Raw genomic sequence first — 26677 nt, forward strand, 5'->3', positions numbered from 1 at the left:
GGCTGCTCTATTTTTGTTTCCGCTTGCACCCTCTTTATCATGCAGTTCATGTCTGTCGATTTTGGCTACATGTATAGCCAAGAAATTTAAGAGGGAATGTCCATTTTTTCCGAGTGGTACTGCATGGCCCGCAGCTAATTAAAACAAGCAACAAACAAGAGCGGCTTAATTTCTCCTTGTTCTTTCCTCTTTCTAGCGCTGGGACGCTCTCAGGTATCCATGCGCTTTATAAATCTGTTTTCGTTTCATTTCATTTCATATGCGCACTATATTCTGTAGCACGCTTAGAAAGAGGAAAATCCCATTAATGATTGTTTTTGTGAAGAAAGGAGGCCTCTCATTCCCGCAGAGCAGGCACTCCTGCAAAATGACGCAGGGGGCCTGCGCTGGCGCATGGCAACCAATTGTGCACCAGCACAGGGGAACGCACAGGGATGCGTTGCGTTATTGTTAATACAACGCATCCCTGTGCTCTGAAAATGATGCAACTCAGCGCAGCAAAATGACTTGTGTCGCTGCGTTATTTTCTTGTAGATGAGGTCCTGAAAGGGAATCATATTCATTACTGCAAGAACTGAGCCTGCGTCAGCTCAGTGGGTGGACTCAGCTTCCATCACTAGCCCTGGAAGAAGATCAAATCAGGTTTTACAATAAATTCCCAAAATTACACCATTATGCCAATTCTGCACAATTATATGCCATTTGTAGTAAGCATTTACTGGCAATATCCCATTTACTGTAAAAAGGTACCACACACCCATAGGAACAATGGAACGCCAGCAGCTGTTGCTTGAAGTGCTTTTGTTTCTTTGTAATATTTGTTTTTTAGCGCAAAATGAGTCACTGCATCAAAAATTGATAAAAGGATAGATTTGGGGCTAAACTATAGCAGTGACTTTCACAGTATAAAATGGGATTCTAAGCTCTGAAGGCCAGATGTACGACTGTTTTTGGTGGTTGTAAACTGGAAATCGGCCTGTTTGAAACCGCACAATAGGTTTGACCAATTTACAAAGCCTATTTTGTGAGTCGGTGACCTATTACCAACTCACAAAATAGGGTTTGTTATTAGGAAGCGGCATGCCAAAGGCGTCCCTTCCTAATAGCGACTCGCACTTCAATGTAAGATTGTTTTGCGGTCGCAATTGCAACCACAAAACACTTACAGTTTACCACCCATTTCAAGTGGTTATGGTCATGTGTCCCTTCCCACACTAAGCAGCTCACATAGAAGTTACAAAATGTCATTTAAATCACATAAACAATCCGCTCCTCAATTCTGATACCCTTACACTATGATTAGAGGGTACATGTATTGTTGTAAATATGGTGCAACCCTGCGTTTCAGAAGTGGCGGAGCGCGGTGTTAAGCCAGGAAGGCAAACGCCGCATTCCATCAATTTGTTGTGAAAATTTCCCTATATCTTTTAAATTAAAATAAAATGTTAGGTTAAATCTACAAAAAGGGGCATTTAGGTTGTAGAGTCAGGTGTTTCCCCAACATGAAATCAGGGTTTCTTTCATCAATTAGCCTTCATACAGCACCCATGTCAGTGTCTATACATCATCTCTGCCAGTCTGTGTCTCCCATGCCTGTGTCTATAAATCATCTCTGCCAGTCTGTGTCTCCCATACCAGTGTCTATACATCATCTGTGCCCCTCTGTGTCACCCATGCCAGTGTCTATACATCATCTGTGCCAGTCTGTGTCACACATGCCAGTGTCTATGCATCATTTGTGCCAGTCAGTGTAACCCATGCAAGTGTCTATACATCATCTGTGTCAGTCTGTGTCACCCATGCCAGTGTCTATACATCATCCATGTCTCCCATGCTAGTGTCTATACATCATCTGTGCCAGTCTGTCACTCATGCCAGTGTCTATACATCATCTGTGCCAGTCTGTCACCCATGCCAGTGTCTATACATCATCCATGTCTCCCATGCCAGTGTCTATACATCATCTGTGCCAGTCTGTGTCACCCATACCAGTGTCTATATATCATCTATGCCAGTCAGTGTCACTAATGCCAGTGTCTATACATAGTTTGTGCCAGTCTGTGTCACCCACGCCAGTGTCTATACATCATCTGTGCCAGGCTGTGTCACCCACGCCAGTGTCTATACATCATCTGTGCCAGTCTGTGTCACCCACGCCAGTGTCTATACATCATCTGTGCCAGGCTGTGTCACCCACGCCAGTGTCTATACATCATCTTTGCCAGTCAGTGTCACCCATGCCAGTGACTATACATCATCTGTGCCCCTCTGTGTCATCCATGCCAGTGTCTATACATCATCTGTGCCAGTCTGTGTCACACATGCCAGTGTCTATGCATCATTTGTGCCAGTCAGTGTAACCCATGCAAGTGTCTATACATCATCTGTGTCAGTCTGTGTCACCCATGCCAGTGTCTATACATCATCCATGTCTCCCATGCTAGTGTCTATACATCATCTGTGCCAGTCTGTCACTCATGCCAGTGTCTATACATCATCTGTGCCAGTCTGTCACCCATGCCAGTGTCTATACATCATCCATGTCTCCCATGCCAGTGTCTATACATCATCTGTGCCAGTCTGTGTCACTAATGCCAGTGTCTATACATAATTTGTGCCAGTCTGTGTCACCCACGCCAGTGTCTATACATCATCTGTGCCAGTCTGGTTCACCCACGCCAGTGTCTATACATCATCTGTGCCAGGCTGTGTCACCCACGCCAGTGTCTATACATCATCTTTGCCTGTCAGTGTCACCCATGCCAGTGACTATACATCATATGTGCCCCTCTGTGTCACCCATGCCAGTGTCTATACAACATTTGTGCCAGTCTGTCACCCATGCCAGTGTCTATACATCATCTGTGCCAGTCTGTGTCACCCATGCCACCGTCTGAGCACTACTAATGGAACCAAGGTGGAGGTTCTTGCTTGTGAATGAAACAGTTTTGGTTGGAAGTGTGCCAACCTGAGGATTTCAGAGCACAGTGGACCACTAACATCGGTCTTCAAATAGTGCATTTAAAGACAAAGGTATAATTATTTGTGAGCTCAATTTCAAAGATTCTGTGATTAAAAAAAACTGTCATAAAAGTGGTTGGTTGATCACTGGCCAGAAAACAATCACCACCCTGAAAGTCTCTAGGGCAAAACTGCACCAAAGGTAAGTGAGTGTCAATGCTGCCACATGATGCTCTTGTTTCATATCACCCACCTGAAGTCCATGTCTGTTCTTTGTGAACACTATGTTGTAGCCGGGGTTGGTACTGAGGTCCCTGCTGCCTGGATTGTGTACTTTCCGGGGGTGCTGTACACCTTCTCAAAGTCCAGCTGCCTCTTCACAAGTGTCTCATATTTGTCCTGGTGCTCGGAGACCTGTCAGGAGTTGGAACAAAACATACACAGGAGTCAAACAGTGCCTAATACAGGACACCAACAAATATACTCAATGTAATCACTCCACTGATAGGGACAGGGTGCAGACGAGAGTATGAGACTGTGGCACTCACTATCCATCACAGGTTTAAAGACTCAGTGTAGGAAGCTGGCTCTATATATACTATACCAACGTGAGGTATAGTGTCCACAGCGTCCAGTAGATCCCCAGAGGTAGGCAGAGGTAAAGTTAGATAGAACCTTACTCTCTATTTGTTGTAGTGTGGTTGAGCACTAAGGCAGTATCAGAGGACAGTGGTAAGCATGTGTTGTACACACTCAGTCAGGAAATGAATTCACACACTCAAAGACTGAACTTCAGACCAATTGTTTTTGTATAGAAATATTCATTTAGTTATTTTATTTCTAGAACCACGTAGGCTTGACACAGGTAAGCAATAAATACTTTGCAGTAATAAATGATGATTGTAAAACAGTTCAATTGCAATTGTAAATGTACTATGGTTTGACTTACACTATTGTTTCAGAAAAATGCAATCACGTGTAGTCAAGTCAAGTCAATGTACTTTATTCGGTTTACTTGATATGAAACTATAAAAGTTGCAAGTTACAAAATACCTTACAATCACAGGTTAAAATACACAATATACAAACACAAAAAAGATGTACACATTCCCCGAGTTTAAATCAATGGTGGTAGTATAACTTCAAAGTTTATGAGATGAGGAGGGCAACATAAAAGATCAAATAAATAGTATGAATTAAAAAGAAGAACCATAAAATACTTTAACCAATTCATTTAAAGTTCCGGGCTTTTTCTGTACTTCAGTGAACATTTCAGAAAAGCGGCCACAAAAGGAATACATTCAGGTTTTAACAGTTGCAAATAATAGAGAGCGGAACTTACTTGCACGAAATGTAACTTTTTAAAATAGTTTTTAAATAAAAGATCCTGGGCATTTCAAACATTTACAAAAAAACATGAAGTGCAGCAGATCCTGAGGAGACATATTGTCGCAGCCACAGGGTGCTAGCACTTTCCCTTTATGACATCACCTTGGGACAGCTAATAAGAGATGGAAGAGGTCCATTCTAAACCCGATTAGTAAGAATCGCTCGTAGGCTGGCAACGGCCATAGTAAATATGGTTCCAAATCTAAAGATGTTTTGAACATCATGTATTTACGAACACTGGGCTTCAGCAGTTCTTTCTCCTCTCTTTCCATCATTTTACGTAAGGTAAAGGAGTGTTTTACAAGCGCCACTTCTTCTCTGGTAATGCAATCAGGTTTAAAAAACAAGTCCAAGCGTCCCAGCTCACTGAAACACATCTTTAAATATTTCAACCATGGACTGTTAAACATGTGATCTAAACTCGTGATCTCTTTAAGAAGTTTATGTGTGAGATCAAGATGTTTGTTAAGCCAACATTGTAGCCCAAAATGTAGGGGACGCAAAGCCAAAATGTCGCAAATGAAAGGCATGTTGGTTTCTCGTGTTCTAGTAGATTCGCGGTCCCCTTTGGAACACACTATAACTGTTTTAAAAAATTGTTTTCTGTCACCTGTAGACCCTCAAGTCCGGAATATCCCCATAGGTCACTCCCGTAGCTGGCTATAGATATGCTCTTAGCTCGCTATATCTTTAACATGGCAGCCATGGGGTGATTGCCCATTTTGGCTGCAAAGCCGAATAGCGCAGCGTTAGCCCTGGTGACCTCTCTCCTTTTCTTGTTTAAGAGTGCGATCCAATTGAGCCTGTAATCTATTAGGATGCCCGGATGCGAAAAGGTTGTGCATATTGGCAATCTGTCTCCATTCACCGAGAAAGGATACTGTCTTTTTGGGTGCAACCCTACCTGCATCACATAGGACTTAGAGTTATTTATGGACAGGTCAGTGTTTCTTCTAGGTCATTAATGTAGAGATTAAAAAGGAAAGGTGCCAATTTACACCCCTGTCGCACGCCCCTTTCAGTGATAAAATTCCTAGTTACCTTGAGGTCTATGGTATATCTGATGTTTGCCTTTGTATCTCTATGCAGATCCATCAGAAAGTCCACCCATTTTCACTCCACTCCCATGGCCCCCTTGGATTGCAACAACTTTCCCCGATTGACACAGTCAAAGCGGACAAAAGATCCATGAAGGCCATGTAGATGGTCCCTGAACGAGCGATGGTGTACTTTCCTAGGATCAGGTAGAGAGTTAGGCATTGTGCCATGGCCGAGTGGCCTGGGCAGAACCCATTCTGGATATCCGAGATGATCATATTCTCCTCCGCCCAAGCGATCAGTCTCTTTAATATGACTCCCCCTATAACCTTTACAACAAAGTCAATCAGGGAGATTGGCCTATAGTTCATGGTACAATTGCGGTCTCCCTTTTTAAATACTGGCACAATTGTTGAGTCTTCCCAGGATGTTGGGCATCCTTCTTTAGCTGCGGCGTTACCCACCGCAGCCAGGATCGGACCCCAAAAGGAGGGGCTTGATTTAAAAAGGTCCGGGGATGCCATCCGGGCCTGGGGCCTTCTTGTTTGTAAGGTTATTGATGCCCTCCTCCATTTCATTCACAGAGAACACAACTACGTCCTTGCCTGAAATCTTATCAGGCAGGTATGGTGGGATAGATGTGCTTTAAAATTTTTTAGCAAAGTGAGACACCCATTCATCCTCCGTTATGTTGGTGCCCACTTCTTTAGCCCCTTCCGCTATAAAAGGTGATCGGTTGATAATGCTCCAGAATCTGGAGCTACTAGATAGGGTCAGTGGATCTAGAAGCTCCCTCCAGATAGCTTCTTTCATCTCCATTTTTCGAGTAGCCAGAACTTTCTTATAATTTATCCGGAGTATGCCGTTCTGGGATCTGTCCCTAGGTGTTTCTTTCAGTCCCGCCTTAAGATCTTTTGTGGCTTTAGAGCATAAAGGACAGAACCATTTGGGATCACTAAACACCCTGGGTTTCCCTGGGGCAGATAACATGCCTCCCACTTTGGAGGTAATCCCTTCAAAGGTTTCAAGAATTCCAGTAGCCGATGATTCATCGTGAAGGCAACAAGAAAGTTCTGCCGTGCAGACATCTTTGAGTTTTTCATGAAAAAGGGACGGAATTACTTGGTTCTATTTTATCTGCCGCCCACCATCAGTTGGTTGCAGCGTGTTAGTACCTAATACTAGACCCTTTTTCTTTATGATGCTCCCACCCATGGTCACACAGACTTGGTTGTGATCGCTATATACACTTGGGATTATTAAGAAACCCTGAAGGAGAGATAAGGTGGTTCTGGAAAGCAGTAAATGGTCTATAAAGGATCAGCCTCCTCTACCTTTAAAGGTCAGTTTCCTTTGTTTACTGAGCAGAGAAGCATAACTCATTGAGGTGGACAAATCAAACTTGTTAAGCATGTCATTGAGAACATTTCCCTGTTTGGAATGATCAAAATGAAGTCCCGATATCAGCGGGCAACCCAATGTTCCTAAATCATTAAACTTAGGGTCGCTGCATGGGTGCACGTTAAAGTCTCCTACAATAATCAGGTTCTTCCTAAAAAGTTCAACAAAATTATTCCACTCGGTAATCCCACAACCCTCTTCTTTATGGATGGCATTGTAAAAATTTATCACGTAAAGGCTGTTCTCTTTTTGCCCCAAGGAGATGACTGGTATGTTTCTGTTTTCAAAAGGGATGACCCTGATGCTACATCTTAGGGCCAAGGAAGTAAAGATTTTCAAGCCTCCCATTGCTCTACCACTGTTTGCTCGAATTGCTGGGACAAAAATAGCTCTATACCCCACCAGCGAAATATTGCAGTTAACAAGCCACGTCTCTTGTAGACATATTATCGAGAAGTGGCTGGCAAACTGCACCCATAGGGGGTCAGAGACCTTTCCCGCCAGCCCCCCGATATTCCTAGAGAGTACATTGTGATCCTGGAATGACTCATTTATACCCAAAGAATCATCGAAATGCTCCCCAGGGGAGACAGACATTATTTTTTCAGGGATATAATCTTCCTGTGGCCCTACTCCTGGGGTGGGAACGGGTGTTTCCAGGTTTGGCTCCACAGACAGAAACTCCGATGCTGGGCTGTCATCTGAGAGATACCAATCAGAGGGTGAGCTACTGCTATTTTCAGGGGCCAGTGTTTCTTGTTTCCCACGCAGTCAGTCACAGTCATTAAGGCCAGAAAGAGCTGCGTATCTATTTGGGCCCACTGGTAACAGGGAATAGCCATGTTCACCCGAAGTATGGTCCCCATTTGGTCTAAAAAATAAGGGGCACAACCTCGATTGGTCTCTGTAACAGAGTGACCTATCGTGTTGACTCATATTCCAGTGATCAGATCGACCTAAGGTCACCCTCCTGTAAAAGAAACCCAGTGGTAGTATCTCTATACCTTGGCCCCTGGAAGCTGTTCCTGAATATCCTTTCTACTGGTGTGGGACTGTTAAAATGTATCACTATACGGTCTCCCCTTCTCGATTTTCTAGAACTGCCCAGCCTGGATACTCGACGGGCCATGATAACGTTATACACAGCCGTATGTCCATCTACAGTGTTGCGAGACAACCAGTGGATTACCTTATTTTTAAGTTGACTGTAATCCTCTTTAACTCCCTCAGGGAGGAGTGGTACGTTTCCCAGTACAATTTCCAATGGGGTAGATTGTGGGGGTAGGTCAATAACGGGAAGGTTTTCCACGCTTCTAGTTGTCTTATCAATGTTTACATTTCCTTCGACCTGTGTTAATGGTGCTGTGCTATTTTTCCAATATTTTCGGTTTACCCCCTCAGCGCGTTCTTTTCCTTTATCTCCTGTTATTTTAGTTCTTTCAACCTCTGTGCTATGCTCCCTATTAGTTAGGTTGCATTGCTCATCAACTACAGTAGTAGGAATTGGACGGACATTGGTGGTGGACTTTTGTTGGACTCTGTGTGTTTTATGGAGTATGAGACAAGGCCCCTACTTTTCATGCAGGCTGACAGGCTTTCCAATGTATGAGTGTTATCAAGGGTAGCCTTTTGTAACGTTCCCAGGTTCTCGTTTATTACCTTCAGTCTACCTATAAGTGGAAGCATGAATTACTTTACCATCTGTTCCACTTGTGCTACGAGGCCTTCAGGGATATGTGACACTGGTATAGGGCGTTTAGGTGGCTCTAGGGTGGCATTGGAGATGGTTATTGTGGGTACGCTCTGCAGAGCATTGAGGGCATTAGCTAATGAGGAATTTGCCATAATTTTAGTTAACTTTGGACGTCTGCACTTTTGTCGTCCCCCACCCCTCTTTCTTTTCCCGGGTTGTTTGGGGCATGTTATTGGGATTTTTGGTATGGGATCAACTAGGTCCTTTGTAGAACTTATTTCAGCAGGTCCACTTTCTACAGATGATATACTGCTGCCTAATGTGATGTTCACAGAGGAGATGGTGTTACACCCATCTAATCCTGTGTTTGCTTCTGGCAAACTAGCCCGCTATATCTCTGGATGTCTGGTTGTTCTGGGGTTATGTGGTAAATAAATAATTAATTACCGGTACTATTTTTGAATACAGTGAATAAAACAGATAGCTCAATAAATAAGAGACAGGATTCGAGGTATCGGAGTCTTACAGGCTTTAATCAAGCATAAGGGAAGGGACAGGAACGGGATAGCCTGCACTGAAATAGAAAGGATGGCAGCTGCCAGGGAATGGGAATGGAATCGAATGGCATGGGCAGCTTTCAGTAACAGTACACAGTATATATATACTAAAACAAATACATTACATTCAATACAGTAGGCGTAGCAGTAGGCGTAACTCGTAGCAGTCGCGAAAGATAAGGACAAAATGGTGTAACAAGAAGGCGTGTACAGGGCGTATACATAGACATGTGATGTAGACGTCACAGAAGTGTCATAAATGGGGCGGAAACATGGAGGGGGCTACCTGAGCAGCTGGGACCTTTAACCTAGTGGTGCGCGCAAACGGGCAATGACGTGTTACCAGGGAGAACTGGGGCTATGACTTCTGCGCTGGAAGAGGAGACTAAAGTCTGCCGTGTCAGAACGACATGTACCTATATCATATCTAGTATCTGGTGTTTGGAGTACATGTTGATAGAATCCAAAAGTTATCAGGGTAAAGGCTACTTGTCACTAAGAGTGGTGCATGCATTATTCTACATGTATTGCGTGTGCTAGGAATATTCTATGAATATTAATACAGTATTTCTCTTACATGGAGACAGAAAGGCTAGACCATGGCTGAAACTGTTGATGCGATTCAGTAGCTTAGGAATGCAGAGAAGGAGGGCTGGACTGATAACTAGAAGCATAACATACTCTTGGCAGACAGGCAGGCAGAGCCAGGCCGGGCCGGGCACTGTGAGGCAGGAAGTAAGTGAAGGGTCAGGGATGCAGGTGGGGGCTGTATCGCTCCTCAGAGAGGGTTCAGGAGACTGGAGCTTGAATCTGATGTCCGGGCCCTTTTGAGGCCTAGAAACGGGGACAATTCAATGGATTAACGTGCACACTGTAAAATGTGGCAACATAGGCCTAATACTCGTTGCTTTCACGAGAACTGGAAACTGGCGTACTAGAGATGGACACAACTATAATTGCGTCTTTAATCGATCATAAGGGGATACATGCATATCGATCATGCACATATAGCATAATATGGGGAACACGTAGGCACATATAACATGGCAAAATTTACTTTTCCACATTCCCTCCTTGTGCCCTACGTTTCCATCAGGAAACATCAATATTCATGATACCATCTATCTGTTCATATAGCATCATTTGCTCGTCTCGAATTGTCTTGGAACGGGACTTAGGACTAGGAATACAAGAGGTAGCACACATGCCGCAAATCGCAGGGCCACATTGTAAACAGAGGCAGCAACTGAATATGATCATTACTGCTATACCCAGGAAGGACAATACTTTCCATCCCCAGGCAGATATGATACTCCAGAGCCAACCGGACCATGTCCAGGTGCCTGGATTCTGGTGTAACTGATGGGCAATTTCATGAAGTCTGGTTATAGCTGAATAAACAGACGGCGCGTTATTAGGAATGAAAATGCAGCAACTAGATCCGATGACTCTACAAGCTCCTCCTCTATCGGCCAGTATGACGTCAAGAACGAGACGATTTTGGAGCACAACAAAACGCATAGCAGATTGCTCTTCTGTTAAGTTACCTAGAGCGGAAGTAGTCTCATTCACTACTGCTTCAAGGGTTCTGGTTAACCTACGTATTAACTTACTATTCTGGATAGGTCCTATAAAGAAAAAGAAACCTTTATTGAAGTCTTGATATTGTTCTAGAGTAGTTTCAGTTTGATCGACAATTGGGGACTTAGGGGTATATTACCAACAACTAGCGATAATTTTTGTCTCTAACTTGTTTAGAGACAAAAATTATCGCCGCACATCGGCGATTTTTATCGCAGATAAACCTTGCTATTAGCAAGGTTTATCGCAAATGCGATATAAAACGGCCGCAATGCATGAATATCGCTGAAAAGTCAGCGATATTCATGCATTATCGAGCAAATGCTCTTAGCCATGTTATCCACCTCCCATTGGATAACATGGTGAAGAACTGCTCAGGGCAGGTGTTAGCTTTTGGAGATATTCGCGCTTAGCGCGAATATCTCCAAAAGTTGGTAATAGGAGATAGCGATGTTAGCGACTGTTTCCAGTCGCTAACATCTTGGCACGCCCACTTTGCATGTCATTAGTGATAAATATCACTGACATGCAAAGCGGGGCCCAAGATGGTCGCTATCTCCTATTAGCTGTCACTAACTGGTGTTAGCGACAGCTTGGTAATAGGGAGATAATTTTATCTCCGCTTTCTTGGCTTTTAAAGCCAAAAAAGCGGAGATAAACCCCTTGATAATATACCCCTCAGTCTCCCTTCTATGTCTGACGTGTACTAGATGTGTGTTTCTGTGATAATCGGATGGGGCTAGAAAAACTGGTGGCAGTAGGAAGGCAATGTAACATGTTCCATCCCAATCGAGGGGCAGACGAACATATGCAGTCTGACCACAAACAAAATAAGAATGACGTGAGGCTTTGAAAATAGATTTCCCACTGTCACTATACTCGACAATAGTAGTACAATCACTATGTCCTACATGTGCGGAACCATTCTTTCTGACACATAATTTGCCTTTGACTGGTAGTACTGAAATAGCAGGCAAATCTGCAGTAGTATCGGACTGAACATTCAGGACCATGAAATTCGAGGAATAATTACCTAAATCATATACTTCATTTTCTAGATCTAACCCTGTTCTATGGAAAAGACCTTGCTTGTCTGGGAAACATGTTTGATTCAAAAGGGACATATCAGTGGAGGATGACGTTAACGTGGACCATGCTCCACACGAACCATTATGTGAGAACGGATAGGGAAAGAGTGGCAGAACTCCCTTCGGTGTCTGGAAAGGGGGAAGTCGACCACACACCCAACAATTAGTGGCATTGCTGGTCTGGTGTGAATAGTGCAACATTCGGATGAATGTGTTGTTACGCATAGCAAGACGATAGGATAACTCGTGAGGAGGCAGATCACTGAATGTGTGCTCTACTGTAACATTAGAAAACATATGTACATGTGAAATAGGAAAACATAAATGTAAAGCATAACTTATGCATGTAACCATAAGACTCAAAAATAATAAAAAGAATAGAATGATAATACATCTTTTAGAGTTTTGACTAACTCTCTCGCTGTGTGGGTCTGTCTCATACATGTCAGGAACCTGTCTAACCGTTTCACCCGAGAGGGACTTAGACAATTAAACTGGCTGACTTATTTTACTAGACCGGAGTTTAGCTTTATACTCCTGCTGCGGAGTTTTCTCTAACAGGGGAATTTTGAATTCAGAGTCTGTCTTTGGGCAGTCCTTAAGAATAGGGCAGTCTTTAATAAATGTTTTCTTGTCGCAATCCATGGAATTTCTTGATGTGACTGGTATGCACCCAGCCTTTGCGACCCTCAAGCTTGACGGCAGTCCTTGTTGTCAATAACACCAGCTGGGGCTCCTTCCAACGGGGCTCCAACGGACTTGAACTATCAAAATTGCGCACCAGGACGAATTCTCCCGGAACGACTTCATGCGGTTTCACCTCAGTGTTGTCTGGAAATGCAGCGGCAACCTGTGAACGACAAGAGTGTAGGGCAGACATCAAGGAAGCTAGGTAATCTGTCAGCATATTACTGGAAACGTCTGTAATACTACGGGGTCTAGGTGTACCCCACATGTTTGGAGGGCGGCCGAATACGACCTCGTACGGAGACAGACCTGATCTGGAATGTGCAACCATTCTCATATAAAAAAGAGCGACTGGCAGAGCTACTAAACAATCTACACCTTTCTCTGTACATACTTTAGCAATGCGGATTTTCAAAGTCTGGTTATGTCTCTCTACGAGACCGGCTGCTTCAGGATGGCGTACACAATGGAACTTCCACTGGTACCCTAACAGAAGGGAAACATGTTTCATGAGCTCGGATGAGAATGGCTGGCCGTTATCTGAATACACGACCCTAGGCAATCCAAAGCGGGTAAAATACTCACGAACCAACTGCCTGGCAGTGGTCGCGGCTGTGTAATCTGGAACTGGATATGCTTCTGTCCACCTGGACAAAGCGCATACAACTACTAGGACATACTTGAAACCTCGACATCGCTCCATCTGAATATAATCCATCTGGAGGACTTCAAAAGGGTGGTCAGGAGGTTGGAATCCACCTTGTTCCACCGGGACACTTTTACCTGGATTGAACTGACAACATATCATACAGGTACGTACTTTCTGCTTGGCTGCTGCTCGTAAATGCTTGTTGAACCAAAGGTTCTGAATACTGTCTAACATAGCTTTTTCTCCTAGATGTGCTGGACTATGTGCGGTATTAATAATGACTTGAACCATAGAGTCGGGGAGAAACCATGTGGCTTTTCCCTTCGTCAACCATCCTTGATCTGTCTGGACCCCTCCTTGTTCGGACCATTTCTTGATTTCTTCGGGAGTAGCATGTAACTGTATGTCTATGACATCTTGTGTAGGGTCCTTAACTGTCATACAAGTAGTCTGATCTGGAGTGAGTGTCTGGGTCGTGTTAACTGGAATGTCTGGAGTCTGAGCTGTGAGCTTGGCTGTTCGATCTGCTAGATCGTTACCTTGGGAAATGATATCAGTGACTTTCGTATGTGCCTTGCACTTCATGATAGCGATAGCTGTCGGTAAATGTATTGCATCTAACAGAGCTTGAATGAGGAGACCATGCTGGATCTTGGTTCCATGAGAAGTCATAAAACCTCGTTCCTGCCAGAGCTCTCCAAAGTCGTGTACGACTCCGAATGCGTAACGTGAATCTGTGTATATGTTTACTTTCAGGTTCTTGGCACGTATGCAGGCTTGGGTCAGAGCGACTAGCTCTGCTGCTTGAGCAGACAGGGTGTCAATACGATGTGTTTCTATAACTTCAGTGTCAGTAGTCACTGCATACGCGGCTACTAGTTCTCCTGTACTTGTTCTCATACATGAACCATCCACATAAAGTGTCAGGTCGGGATCAGGTAATGCAATGTCTGTCAAGTCTTGTCTTGGCTTTGTCATAGTGTTAACAACTTCCACACAGTCATGTGTGGCAGGATTTGAAGTAACTGATGGTAACAGTGTAGCAGGATTTAGAATGTTGCAGCGTCTGATTTCTATGTGTGGCTGGAACAGTGTCAGTTCATAACCTGTTAAACGTGCAATTGTCAAGTGCTGAGTCTGTGTTCGGTTTAAAAGAACTTCCACGGAGTGTGGAACTTGTACTGTCAGGGAGTGTCCTAACACTATGGAATCACTTTGTCTGATAGCTATAGCTGTGGCTGCAACTGACTTGAGGCACGCAGGCAGAGCCTGGGCAACTGGAACTAATGTGCTCGAAAAATAAGCACAAGGCTTGTATTGTCCTGCTTGATCTTGTGTGAGAACAGATAATGCAGTACCATCACGTTCTGTGACAAAAAGTGTAAAGGCTTACTGTAGTTCGGTATTGCTAGAACAGGTGCTTGGCATAAGGCTTTCTTTAACTCATTAAAAACAAGTGTATGTTCCTGGGTCCAAGGGAGGACAGTCGATGTGGCTGCCTCCTGTGTCGTTAACTGTATCAGTGGCTTAGCTAGAAACGCATACTGAGGAATCCATTGTCTGCAGTAAGAAGTGAGGCCGATAAAAGCTCGTACCTCCTTCTGTGTCTTGGGCTGTGGAAGACGTGCTATTAACTGGATACGGTCAGGTGTCAACTGCCTACCCCTCTTGGACAGTAAGTGTCCCAAGTAGACCACTTGCTGGACACAGAATTGTAATTTTGGAAGGGGACACCTTGTGCCCCATCTCGGCCAGAAAATACAGAACTGTAAGTGACGCTCGCTCGCAGTCACGTTCAGAACGGGCTGTGATCAGTAGATCATCGACATACTGGAGCAGGGCAGTGTCAGTTGGCATGTGAATATTGTCTAGTTGTCTCTTAAGTGCTTGACTGTAAATGCTAGGACTTTCTGTAAAACCTTGAGGTGCTCGTGTGAATTTATAGCTTCTTCCATTTAAACAAAAACCGAAAAGGAACTGGCTGTCTGGATGAATGGGGACACTGAAGAATGCGTTCTTGAGATCGATAACTGTGAAGAACGTAGCTTCAGAATCAATGGCTGTCAATAGGGATGAAATATCTGGGACTACTGGGTACTGGGGTATGATACATTTATTAAGTTCTCGAAGGTCAATCACTAATCGATATACTGGAGGTGCATTTGGATCAGTACGTTTCAGGACTGGAATGATAGGAGAATTACATACGTTGGAGTCAGTTTCTACAACCACTCCTTGGGTAATAAGTTCGTCAATAATTTTGGATAAGGCTGCTACAGCCTCAGGTGGCAATTTGTACTGTCTGATTCGGGGTAAAACCACACCTTGCTTTAGAGTCACACGATGGGGTGTGATATGCATACAACCTACATCAGTTGGACCTTGCGCCCATAATTGCTGTGGTACATTCAATAATCTTGGATCAAAATCTCGTAATACATAGTGACCTTTGAAATCTCTCAAGAACAGGCGGACCCCTTCTGGGGAACAACAAATTACTGCTCCTAATTCTTTCAATGTCTTAATGCCTAACAAATTTTCTGGACAAGATTTCGTGAGTAACAAATCAGTAGTTCGGGACAATGGACCTACTTCTAGAGTAACTGGTTTCGATATTTCATTAACAATAGGCTTTCCTGAAAATCCAAGGGAAACATTTCTAGAGCCTGAGAGTGGAGCCCCTGGAACCTCCTCATGACTGATGGTAGTCCTACTTGCCCCTGTATCAATCAGAAACTTTCTGTCTTTCCCTAATACTTGACTGTGTACATAGGGACCCTCTTGATCTACAGGTATCTCGATGAGAGGCAAGCCAACCTCCCTCTCTAGGCTGTTTCATGAATACGGCTGATAATCTGGATACTCTGTCTGTGCATACTGGTACATCTGCTGTGTAACATGCTGTGTTGCTGCGATAGGCTGCGGTGCTGTAACTGTCTGTTGTGCATTCTGTGGTGGCTGAGAAGTCTGTGAAACTTGTTCTTGTCTAGGCGGACGTGGTCTTTCTTTAGTTTTACCAGTAGCTATGTTATGTTTCAGAACTGCACACTCGTTTATAAAATGACCTGGCTGTTTACAGTAATTGCAGGTCCCTTTAACGGGAGCTGCAGGATGACTGGCTTGATTCGGACCCCTCTTCTGACTGTCTTGTGGAACAGATTGTGCAACTAATACTTTCATTTTCGTGTCTTTCATACGTCTCCTTTCGTGTTCCTGCTCTTCCCTGATTCTGTTCTGGTGATACTGGAGCATTTGGAGCATCTGTGACGGAGTATTAGCTTGCCAGGTACTTTCGACTTTCAATACTCGATTTTTAACTTGTGGACTTGAATTCTCGACTAGTTTGGTAACAAAAAGATGAGGGTACGATTCACTACTTGTCTTCAGACCACTGTTAATAATAAAACATTTTTCAAATCTAGAATAAAAATCACTAGTGTCTTCATCTTGTTTCTGTTTACATGCTGAGATTGCATCCCAATCTTCCTTTTTCGTGGCTAGTAATCTTGGCAAAACTTGTATTAATAACTCGGGCAATGCTTTAGCTTTATCCCCAAGACCGGTACCTGGAACTCGTGTGTTATCTTCAGTCTCTAATGCAGTCCAATCTATATTTTTCTCTCCCACCTCCCATTCTTTTTCCTTGAGTTTTTCATATACGCCCGCAGGCAACAGGACCTTTAACATTTTAATGATATCAGGATACGTGTATTCTCCCATACGGAGCATGTCTTTTAATTCACGGTGGAACCCTGCTGGATCTTTGTCATGACAGGGAATTAGCTTCTTCATTTCTAAGAGTTCCATTTTTGTGATGGGGGTGTAAACAAATACTCGTTCTAGATCTCCACCCGTTGTCCTAACTGGGTGTACTTCTCGTAACGGATTCTGTCTATCTATGTAAAATGATTTAATTTCTGGAGGTGAGACGTGAACAAAATGCGGATTCAGAAACGTTCGATATTTGTGGCGCTGTTCTAGAATGACACTAATTAAATCAGTACCTAGACCTCTCCATCTATACTGGAGTAACTCGTTCAAGACATCATGTAGCGGACCTGGATCAGAATGCTGTCCCTCATACTGTGTAATGAGGTACTGGATCATATACATACCCACCAGTCGCTGCTCGGCTGGAGGTAGTTTCAGAAACATTTGTGCCACTATTTCGTCTGGAAAAGTGGTAGAATCAGTAGTCCACCGGACTGCTGATCGGGCTAGTTCTTGTTCATGCATTGTACTGAGCTCACTATAACCTATTCGTGATTTCAGAATGTGATCGGTAGCTTGGAATACTTGCTCAAGAGAACACTGTTCTGGTGCTGGAGGAGGGAAAACTTTCTTGTGATCTGGACGTGAATGCCGGTCGGAAAGTCTAGTTCTACCTACATACGCTATTCTGGAGGGATTCTCGTCGTCTACCTCTTCATTAGAAGAGTTGTCTTCTTTCTCGGTTGCTTGTATTGCTTCTCGTTTCTCGTGTAACTTTATTATTTCCCTACGAATTTTCTTGTACATACTCTCTATACAGTTCTGTGTCTTGTGTCTTCCCTCGGCTATATTCTCACTCCACCTGGTCAGGACTTTCATTTCTTCTTGATCTTTTTCCGGATAATCTTGTTCTCTAATTAAACAGTTAATTAAAAACTTTAAAAGCATGAGCTAAGTCTCGACTTTTCTTTGAGTCATGGCGTCGCGAATACTTTCTGGATTCACTCCTGTACAGATAAAGCGATATATTCTGTCTAAATGTTCTCTCATGTCGGGCAGGGTGTCCAAATAGTCGGTCACCCGTCTTAAACGTAATGAATATATGACCATAGTACCATCGCCTGGAACTGGATCATAACGACATTCGGTAAGTGCTCGCTTGATATCTGTGAATGTATGAACTTTTGGCGTACGCTGTAACGCTAGTTCATGTAGCGTCATACGTCTGTGTTGAGGCGGGGTACTAGGAGAATCTCCCCCCGCGGCTCCTAAACTAGAATCGTCGGTGGGTACTGTACGTGCTGGGAGAGTGACTGATGTCGCGGGTACATGTACTGTTGGCTGGGCCGGGGGTGCTGTAACAGATGCCGTAACGGGTGCAGTAACGTGAACTGGACCCACGGCCCCCGTGGCTGGAGGAGCAGGAATTACATTATTTACGGGAGCAGGCGGACCAGGATTTGCATATTCTGGGACTGTATCGTCCAAATAGGACGAGAGAAAAATATCAGCTGCGGTCGGTTTGTGACGTAGCTTAATCGGGACCAATGGCGGTGGAAAATTACATGGTGCTTCCAGGGTTGCTTTTGGCAGCAAGCCCTCGGCAAGAAGAGGATACATACCCTTAATAAGGGCATTTCTCTGTCTGTCTGACTGTTCTGCTCTAACTCATTCACCTACTTCAATTAATTCCCTTTCTTGGGCTCTTTCTGAGGATTCCCTACTTAATTCTGTTTTTCTGATTTCTTTTTCAGTTCTTTTATGAGATTCTTTGCGCCATAACTCGATGGCATCTTTCTGGGACTGTCTGGCTTTCTTTTTCCATAATGCTTCTTCTACTCGCATGATGCACTCGGCATCCCATGTACCTGATATGGGCCATCTATATTTCTCTTCTAACTCCTTGGTATAGTCCACCCATAAGTCTAGATATAATATGGCACCTAAGCCATGCTTATGATACATAAAATGTCCGGGACTGTCCCTAGGCGAGACAGGAACTGCTTCCTCGAGTAACCCTTTTCTGGTCTTTAACTGACGTAACTTGGAGAACAGAGGCATTCTAAACTTGAATCCGAACACAATACAATACACGATAAACACAGTAACGAATAGAAAAACAAATCACTCATACCACGACATTGAAAACACATTAAATAACATTTAGAATAACAGTTCGGACAGAATATTACCTGGTATACTGAAAACAGAAACACATGAATTTCTCGAGAACGAAACTTACTAGAATTTCTAGATGCACTGCTAAAACAGTACGAAACATACCGGTCCCATAAAGAGACACGTCAGGACCCGTGTCCACCTAGGTGAACACTTCGGACTGGATCTGTGTACCCAAACCCACTGGACCAGAGACAAATTAATTGACCCTGTCTAGATACTACCCCAGCAACGGTACTCACCGGGCAGCAAGAACGGAAGGCCTCGGACTGGACTGGACTGCTACGACGTCGGACTACGAACTTCGGACTTCAGTTACAGGTGGGCCTCCGGATACCTCGGACCTTGTACTCTCGGCTTGGGCTCTGGTCGGGACTCGCCGCGTTCCTCACCGCCTCGTCTGGATGCTGGACCGCAACCTCCGTCTCCTCCGTTGGCCTGAGGGATACTTGAAGCAGAAATATCTGCACGTGCACGGTATGGTTCCGTCACGGCTGCAGAGGGTCAGGGGGCCTGCGTGGCTTCGCCGGCGCGTGGGGAAAGGGCAAGTCCCTATTCGGGCGCCATTATGTGGTAAATAAATAATTAATTACCGGTACTATTTTTGAATACAGTGAATAAAACAGATAGCTCAATAAATAAGAGACAGGATTCGAGGTATCGGAGTCTTACAGGCTTTAATCAAGCATAAGGGAAGGGACATGAACGGGATAGCCTGCACGGAAATAGAAAGGATGGCAGCTGCCAGGGAATGGGAATGGAATCGAATGGCATGGGCAGCTTTCAGTAACAGTACACAGTATATATATACTAAAACAATTATATTACATTCAATACAGTAGGCGTAGCAGTAGGCGTAACTCGTAGCAGTCGCGAAAGATAAGGACAAAATGGTGTAACAAGAAGGCGTGTACAGGGCGTATACATAGCCATGTGATGTAGACGTCACATAAGTGTCATAAATGGGGCGGAAACATGGAGGGGGCTACCTGAGCAGCTGGGACCTTTAACCTAGTGGTGCGCGCAAACGGGCAATGACGTGTTACCAGGGAGAACTGGGGCTATGACTTCTGCGCTGGAAGAGGAGACTAAAGTCTGCCGTGTCAGAACGACATGTACCTATATCATATCTAGTATCTGGTGTTTGGAGTACATGTTGATAGAATCCAAAAGTTATCAGGGTAAAGGCTACTTGTCACTAAGAGTGGTGCATGCATTATTCTACATGTATTGCGTGTGCTAGGAATATTCTATGAATATTAATACAATATTTCTCTTACATGGAGACAGAAAGGCTAGACCATGGCTGAAACTGTTGATGCGATTCAGTAGCTTAGGAATGCAGAGAAGGAGGGCTGGACTGATAACTAGAAGCATAACATACTCTTGGCAGACAGGCAGGCAGAGCCAGGCCGGGCCGGGCACTGTGAGGCAGGAAGTAAGTGAAGGGTCAGGGATGCAGGTGGGGGCTGTATCGCTCCTCAGAGAGGGTTCAGGAGACTGGAGCTTGAATCTGATGTCCGGGCCCTTTTGAGGCCTAGAAACGGGGACAATTCAATGGATTAACGTGCACACTGTAAAATGTGGCAACATAGGCCTAATACTCGTTGCTTTCACGAGAACTGGAAACTGGCGTACTAGAGATGGACACAACTATAATTGCGTCTTTAATCGATCATAAGGGGATACATGCATATCGATCATGCACATATAGCATAATATGGGGAACACGTAGGCACATATAACATGGCAAAATTTACTTTTCCACATTCCCTCCTTGTGCCCTACGTTTCCATCAGGAAACATCAATATTCATGATACCATCTATCTGTTCATATAGCATCATTTGCTCGTCTCGAATTGTCTTGGAACGGGACTTAGGACTAGGAATACAAGAGGTAGCACAGATGCCGCAAATCGCAGGGCCACATTGTAAACAGAGGCAGCAACTGAATATGATCATTACTGCTATACCCAGGAAGGACAATACTTTCCATCCCCAGGCAGATATGATACTCCAGAGCCAACCGGACCATGTCCAGGTGCCTGGATTCTGGTGTAACTGATGGGCAATTTCATGAAGTCTGGTTATAGCTGAATAAACAGATGGCGCGTTATTAGGAATGAAAATGCAGCAACTAGATCCGATGACTCTACAAGCTCCTCCTCTATCGGCCAGTATGACGTCAAGAACGAGACGATTTTGGAGCACAACAAAACGCATAGCAGATTGCTCTTCTGTTAAGTTACCTAGAGCGGAAGTAGTCTCATTCACTACTGCTTCAAGGGTTCTGGTTAACCTACGTATTAACTTACTATTCTGGATAGGGCCTATTGTCGTGTATTTCTATAGGTTCTGAATCGATCCCCCTATTCCTGACCCTATTCTGGTTAAACTTACTAGCTAGTTAACTAACAGTCAGCCCATGAGGCAAGAACAGCCCCCATGATGCAGATACCGTTATCTGACGCAGTCACACTACGGCACATGGAGTTCTGGACTTTTTGGTTCCGTCCAGAGGTGTCAGGGAAAACACCCGAAGACCCCGGAGTTCAACCTGTCTCGGTGTACAAACAAACAGAAACACGGGCTTCTCGATGGTGGCGTCAAAGACCAAAGGTTTATTACTGCAGGGACACAGAAGTCACAGAAACTGCACACGGGCAGTGTCTAGGAGCCTGTTCAATTTGTACAAAGAGGGTTGTTCCTTATATACTAAATATTCTGCTCGGGGCAAATTCTTTACATGTTACCACAGTTCTAAACATTCGTGTCTTTAAACAATAAATATTTGGCGTTGCACAGGAATCGTCAACAGTATCTGATGTCAAAACATTATGAATGAGGGGTTCCCACTTTTCCATCATAATCCCATGTCAATTCCTCATTCAAGACCCGGACCGCCTCATCGTAAATTTCGTTACCTCCCCCTAATAAAGGCCCAGAAGGAAAGGAGCAGAGCCAGGTGTGGAAGATAGAAAGACAGGATAAGAGATGTTTGTGGGTCGTAAATGGGCACGGTTACCAGCTTCGGCCGCCTAATCATGATCAGGCCAATGAACACAAGAACCAGTATAGCAGGACTGGCCTCAGGCTGGGGAGGCAGTTCTTGCCGAGTCATGCTGCCACAGCGTTGCTGGCCTAAGGTGCACGTGTCACTCGTAAGGTGAATCGCCGGCTAAAGCCTACGTGTCCTTAAATGAAAAGAGGTCATTGCGTGTCCATTGACTATGTGAGGGCAAGGAATACAAAATGGCTTCCGTGTTCTAAGATGGATGCCATGGGTAGAACAGAAATGTGTTTGTAACAGGAGTGCTCTTGCTCGTAGCATAGCGAAAACACCAGGATATACTAAATGGATCATTTGCGGTCCACTGATACCAAAATTATGTATTTACGACAATGTTACAAACACGAGTAAAATCGTCACGGAACCTCAGACCCTCCTTTTGCCCTTACATAGGCAATTACTCAGTCTATATCAGAGTCAGAGTCTAATTCTATGCTCATTAGGTCAGTGACATGTTGTTGTATCATCATCCTGTCTCGTGCCTTTTCTCCTAATGCAGGTGGTTTTCTGAAACAGGTTGCAACACAGAGACTACACAGAGCGGGACCACATTGGATAATAAGACAGCACGAGAACAGAAATACTAGGATGACACCAATGACCATCAGAACCTTCCATCCCCACGCTGATACCAGAGTCCAAAACCACTCCATGAAGGACCAGTTTCCCTTATCTACGTGTATAGAGTCGGAAATCTTGTGAAGCTTAGAGATCGCTTCATAGACTGTTGGAGCATTATTTGGAATAAAGACACAGCAGCTCGATTGGATCATTCTGCATACCCCACCTCGATCTGCAAGTATTACGTCTAGAACCATACGGTTCTGCAACGTCATGAGACGATCCGCCTGAAGTTCAGCTGTTAAGTTACTAAGGGCACCAGCAGTTTCTGTAATAGTAGATTCAACTACCCGTGTTAGTTGACGTAGATTTCTACTATTGGCCATAGGCCCCCAAAACGGAAGGAAACCTTTGAAAAAGTCTCCAGCTTCTTGACCAGCGGTATCTTCCTTGCTGAAGACACCTCTTGCTACTCTGGTCTTGTGATAATCTGAAGAAGCCGTGTATGTCGGAGGTAACAATCGAGCAATATAACATGAACCTGAAAAGTCAGCAGGCAGCCATGTATATGCTCTGTCCTGACAGATGAAGTAGGTACCCCTAGCAGTCAGAAAGGCAGGGGAGGAGTTAGACGGAAATACGTAAGTCTCAACGCACTCACTCCTCCCTAGCTGAGCTCTCGGATTTCTCCCATTTCCTTGCAAACAGACTTGACCTCGGTGAGGCACAACCCAAACTGAAGTGGAGCTTTTACGCTTGCTTTCTCCCAAACTAAGGCGATACTCTGTAGAGTTCCAACTCAAATACACCCGTAATTCATCTCTAGGGTAAGATGGAGTATTATTGACGTCTTTAATCATGTCAATAATTCCCTGGACTAAAGCTTTGTTGGCTGAGTTGTATTTAGTGGACCGTGGTGGGCGCGGAGGATAGGTCTCAAGGGCATATGAAAAAATGGTCTGAAAGGCCTGAAATGATCCATTGTAGCTAAAAGGCAAGACTAGATAGGGAATGCCTTTATCCATAGTGTGAGGTATCAAGCCACACACCCAGCAGTCTGTAGTATTAACTACCAGTTGGTGTTGATGCAAGAGCTGTACAAATGTATTGTTAATAAATTCTGAGCGTCGAGCTTGTTCGTGTTCAGGAAATGAGTGAAAAGAATGCATAGAAGAAACCGTAGAAGTAGTAGGATCAAGGGGAGGTACTGTAGTTACTGGCATAAAAATCAAATGTACACCAAAGACGATTCCACCCACCAACGTTATCAAAACAATTAAAAATGTAACTGCACATTGCATTAGAAAGCATTTGCTGTGAAGTATTCTGTACAGTCTATTTCTGCGAACATAAATTACATTTTCTCGTTGCAGCTCAGGAAGCTCCATCTTCTACGACCGTTCGCGACCACTGATGATGTGTACGTAGATGAAAATGCCTCTATCAGCCCTGGGAGTTCCCAGAACTAACAGAAAGATCGACCTTGTGTCTGACCCCCGCAGATTCAACTAGGCACACAGCCACGACCCTACGGCTACCCAGACGGCAAGGCAATTTTTAAAACAAAAAGAAACAATACAAAGTTTTAGCAAACTTCCTGGCTGGAGGCAATGTATAGGAAATTCAAATCTGAAAATAGGCAGTTTCCTGCTTTATTTGTCCATATTGCGAGGTCGCAAGTTGTATCTCAGTTTTGCAGGAGCTGTCTGATCTGGAAACAATGTATTTTCAACTGACGTTGCAATGTTCACGTTCGCAGATGGCAAATGTTCAGCGTTCAAAAGAGCAGTTTCAGGAGGAGAGTCAGAATTTGGTGAATCCGTGATCAGTTCTGCATCGCTGAAAGGTATGAACCTGGGGACTTGTTCCGTTTCAGAGGCACCGATTCCTTTCTTTACCCAGTTGTCGTAAGGAAGTGGCAGAGGCACACGTTTGACATGTGTCGTATGGATCCAGTTTTTCCTTCCGGCCACACGAATAGCAGTTCTCGTTGCTAGTAGGACTTGGAAAGGGCCAATGAATCTGGGCTGAAGATTTTTCGTTCTTGCAAAATTTCTAATGACCACCTGATCACCCGGTTTCAGCTGATGGCCTGGACTCTCCGGTGGCTTTGGCAATGCATCGAAAACCTGTTGGTGAATAAGACTCAATTTAGCAGTCAAGTCGAAAAGGTAATCAATTAACATTGGGTATTCCAGCTGCTTGAATTCTTTTGGTCTAGGTACCCCCCAAACATTTGCAGGACGACCAAAAACTATTTCATAAGGACTAAGCCCTACTCTAGAATGTACGGTTGCTCTTGTTGATAGCAAAGCCAAAGGCAATGCGTCTGGCCAGGACAAACCCGTGGATGCTTGTATCTTAGCAAGTTTCAGTTTAAGGGTGCCATTGTAACCCTCGACTAAACCCGCGGACTGGGGATGGTTCGCACTATGAAACTTCTGTCTAATCCCTAGGCCGGCACACACACTCTGCATAACTTTCCCTACGAACTCACTTCCGTTATCTGACCATACAATCCGTGGCATTCCGTATCTGGGGAAGTATTCTTTAAGAAGAATTTTGGCAGTGGATAAGGCAGTATTGTCCTTTAGCGGGTATGCTTCGATCCATCTGGAGAAAGCACAAACTACCACTAGGACGTACTTCAGGTTATTACAACGATCCATGTGAATGAAGTCTAGCTGGATCACTTCAAAGGGGCAGGAAGGAGGAGCGAAGTGACCTGCAGGTGTGGGGATTCCCTTGCCAGGATTATGCATCAAGCATACCATACAATTTCTCACCACTCTCTCTGCACACTTACTAATCCCATCATTCTTCCAGACCGGAGCCAACATCTTACAAATCCCTTTTGAACTGATGTGAGCTGTTCCATGTGCCATCGTTACTACTGCAAGCACATACGCATCAGGCAACATCCAACGCTGTTGTTCCGACAAGTCAATCCAACACCCACTCGAGTCCAATTTACCCGTGCTCTCTCTCCATGCAAGTTTTTCCTCCTCAGTCGCCTCTTTCTGAATTTCCTTCACGCTTTCCACTGTGTCTTCACACATTCCAGACTCAGAAATCCATCTTGCAGACGTTGAAACATACATTCTACTCATCATATTTCTAGCTGTCTGTTTTGCAGTCTCATCGGCAAAAGCATTCCCACGACCAACATCATCCGTGATTGCTTTATGAGCACTGCATTTCACAATCGCAACTTCAGTCGGCAAGGTTAGAGATTCCAACAAGTCATTAACTAGCTGACCATGTTGAATCTTAGTCCCATGGGACGTAATGAAACCTCTCTCTTTCCACAAACGGCCAAAACTATGGGCCACGCCGAACGCGTACTGACTATCTGTGAACACATTCACTCTTTTTCCCTTAGCTAAAACGCACGCTCTTGTTAGCGTGATCAATTCTGCAGCCTGGGCAGAATTCTGACTCACTCTCGCAGTCTCCACAATCGTACTCAAAGTCGTTACTGCATAAGCAGCAGTCACATCACCATTCTCCAATTTGAAGCAAGACCCATCAACATACAGCGTGCCATCTGGATCTGACAACGGAGTGTCTTTTAGGTCAATTCGTCCTTTTGTTTCTTCCTCAGTTTTGAAATAACAGTCGTGTGGTTCGGAATCACTCGACTCTTGGCTAGTCGGCAACAATGTTGCTGGATTCAATACATTGCATCTTTTGATCTGAATATGACTAGCTAACAGTGTCAGTTCATAACCTGATAATCTAGCACTGGTAAGGTGTTGCGTCTTGGTTCGGTTCATGAGTGTATCCACCGCATGAGGAACCATAACCACTAGCATATTGTTCATTACTAAACCAGCAGATTGTCGAATGGAAGCTGCAGCTGCGGCTGTAGCTCTCAAGCAACTAGGCAACGCTCTAGCTACTGGATCTAATGTTGATGAAAAATACGCACAAGGGCGTTGTTTATCACCAAATTTCTGCGTCAAAACACTCAATGCACAACCTTCTCTCTCGTGGACATAGAGCGTGAATGGCTTACTGTAGTCGGGTGTACCCAATACAGGTGCTGAACACAGTGCATTTCGCAATTCAGAAAAACTCTGCTGACATGGTACCGGACTCGGAACACCTTT

General features: G+C 44.3%; 1 protein-coding gene across 1 annotated transcript in view; it reads right to left on the bottom strand.

Moving 5' to 3' along the window:
* Window positions 1-3220: 3220 nt before the first annotated feature.
* LOC144819181 (uncharacterized) overlaps window positions 3221-26677 on the bottom strand; it is a 244180-nt gene continuing 220723 nt past the window's right edge. The window contains exon 6 of the mRNA XM_078677153.1: window positions 3221-3375. Within this exon, the coding sequence (XP_078533279.1) occupies window positions 3244-3375 (132 nt within the window). The 3' untranslated portion in view covers window positions 3221-3243. The remainder of the gene's footprint in view (window positions 3376-26677) is intronic.

This window comes from Lissotriton helveticus, chromosome 2_1 (assembly GCF_964261635.1).
Source record: "Lissotriton helveticus chromosome 2_1, aLisHel1.1, whole genome shotgun sequence".
Taxonomy (NCBI): domain Eukaryota; kingdom Metazoa; phylum Chordata; class Amphibia; order Caudata; family Salamandridae; genus Lissotriton; species Lissotriton helveticus.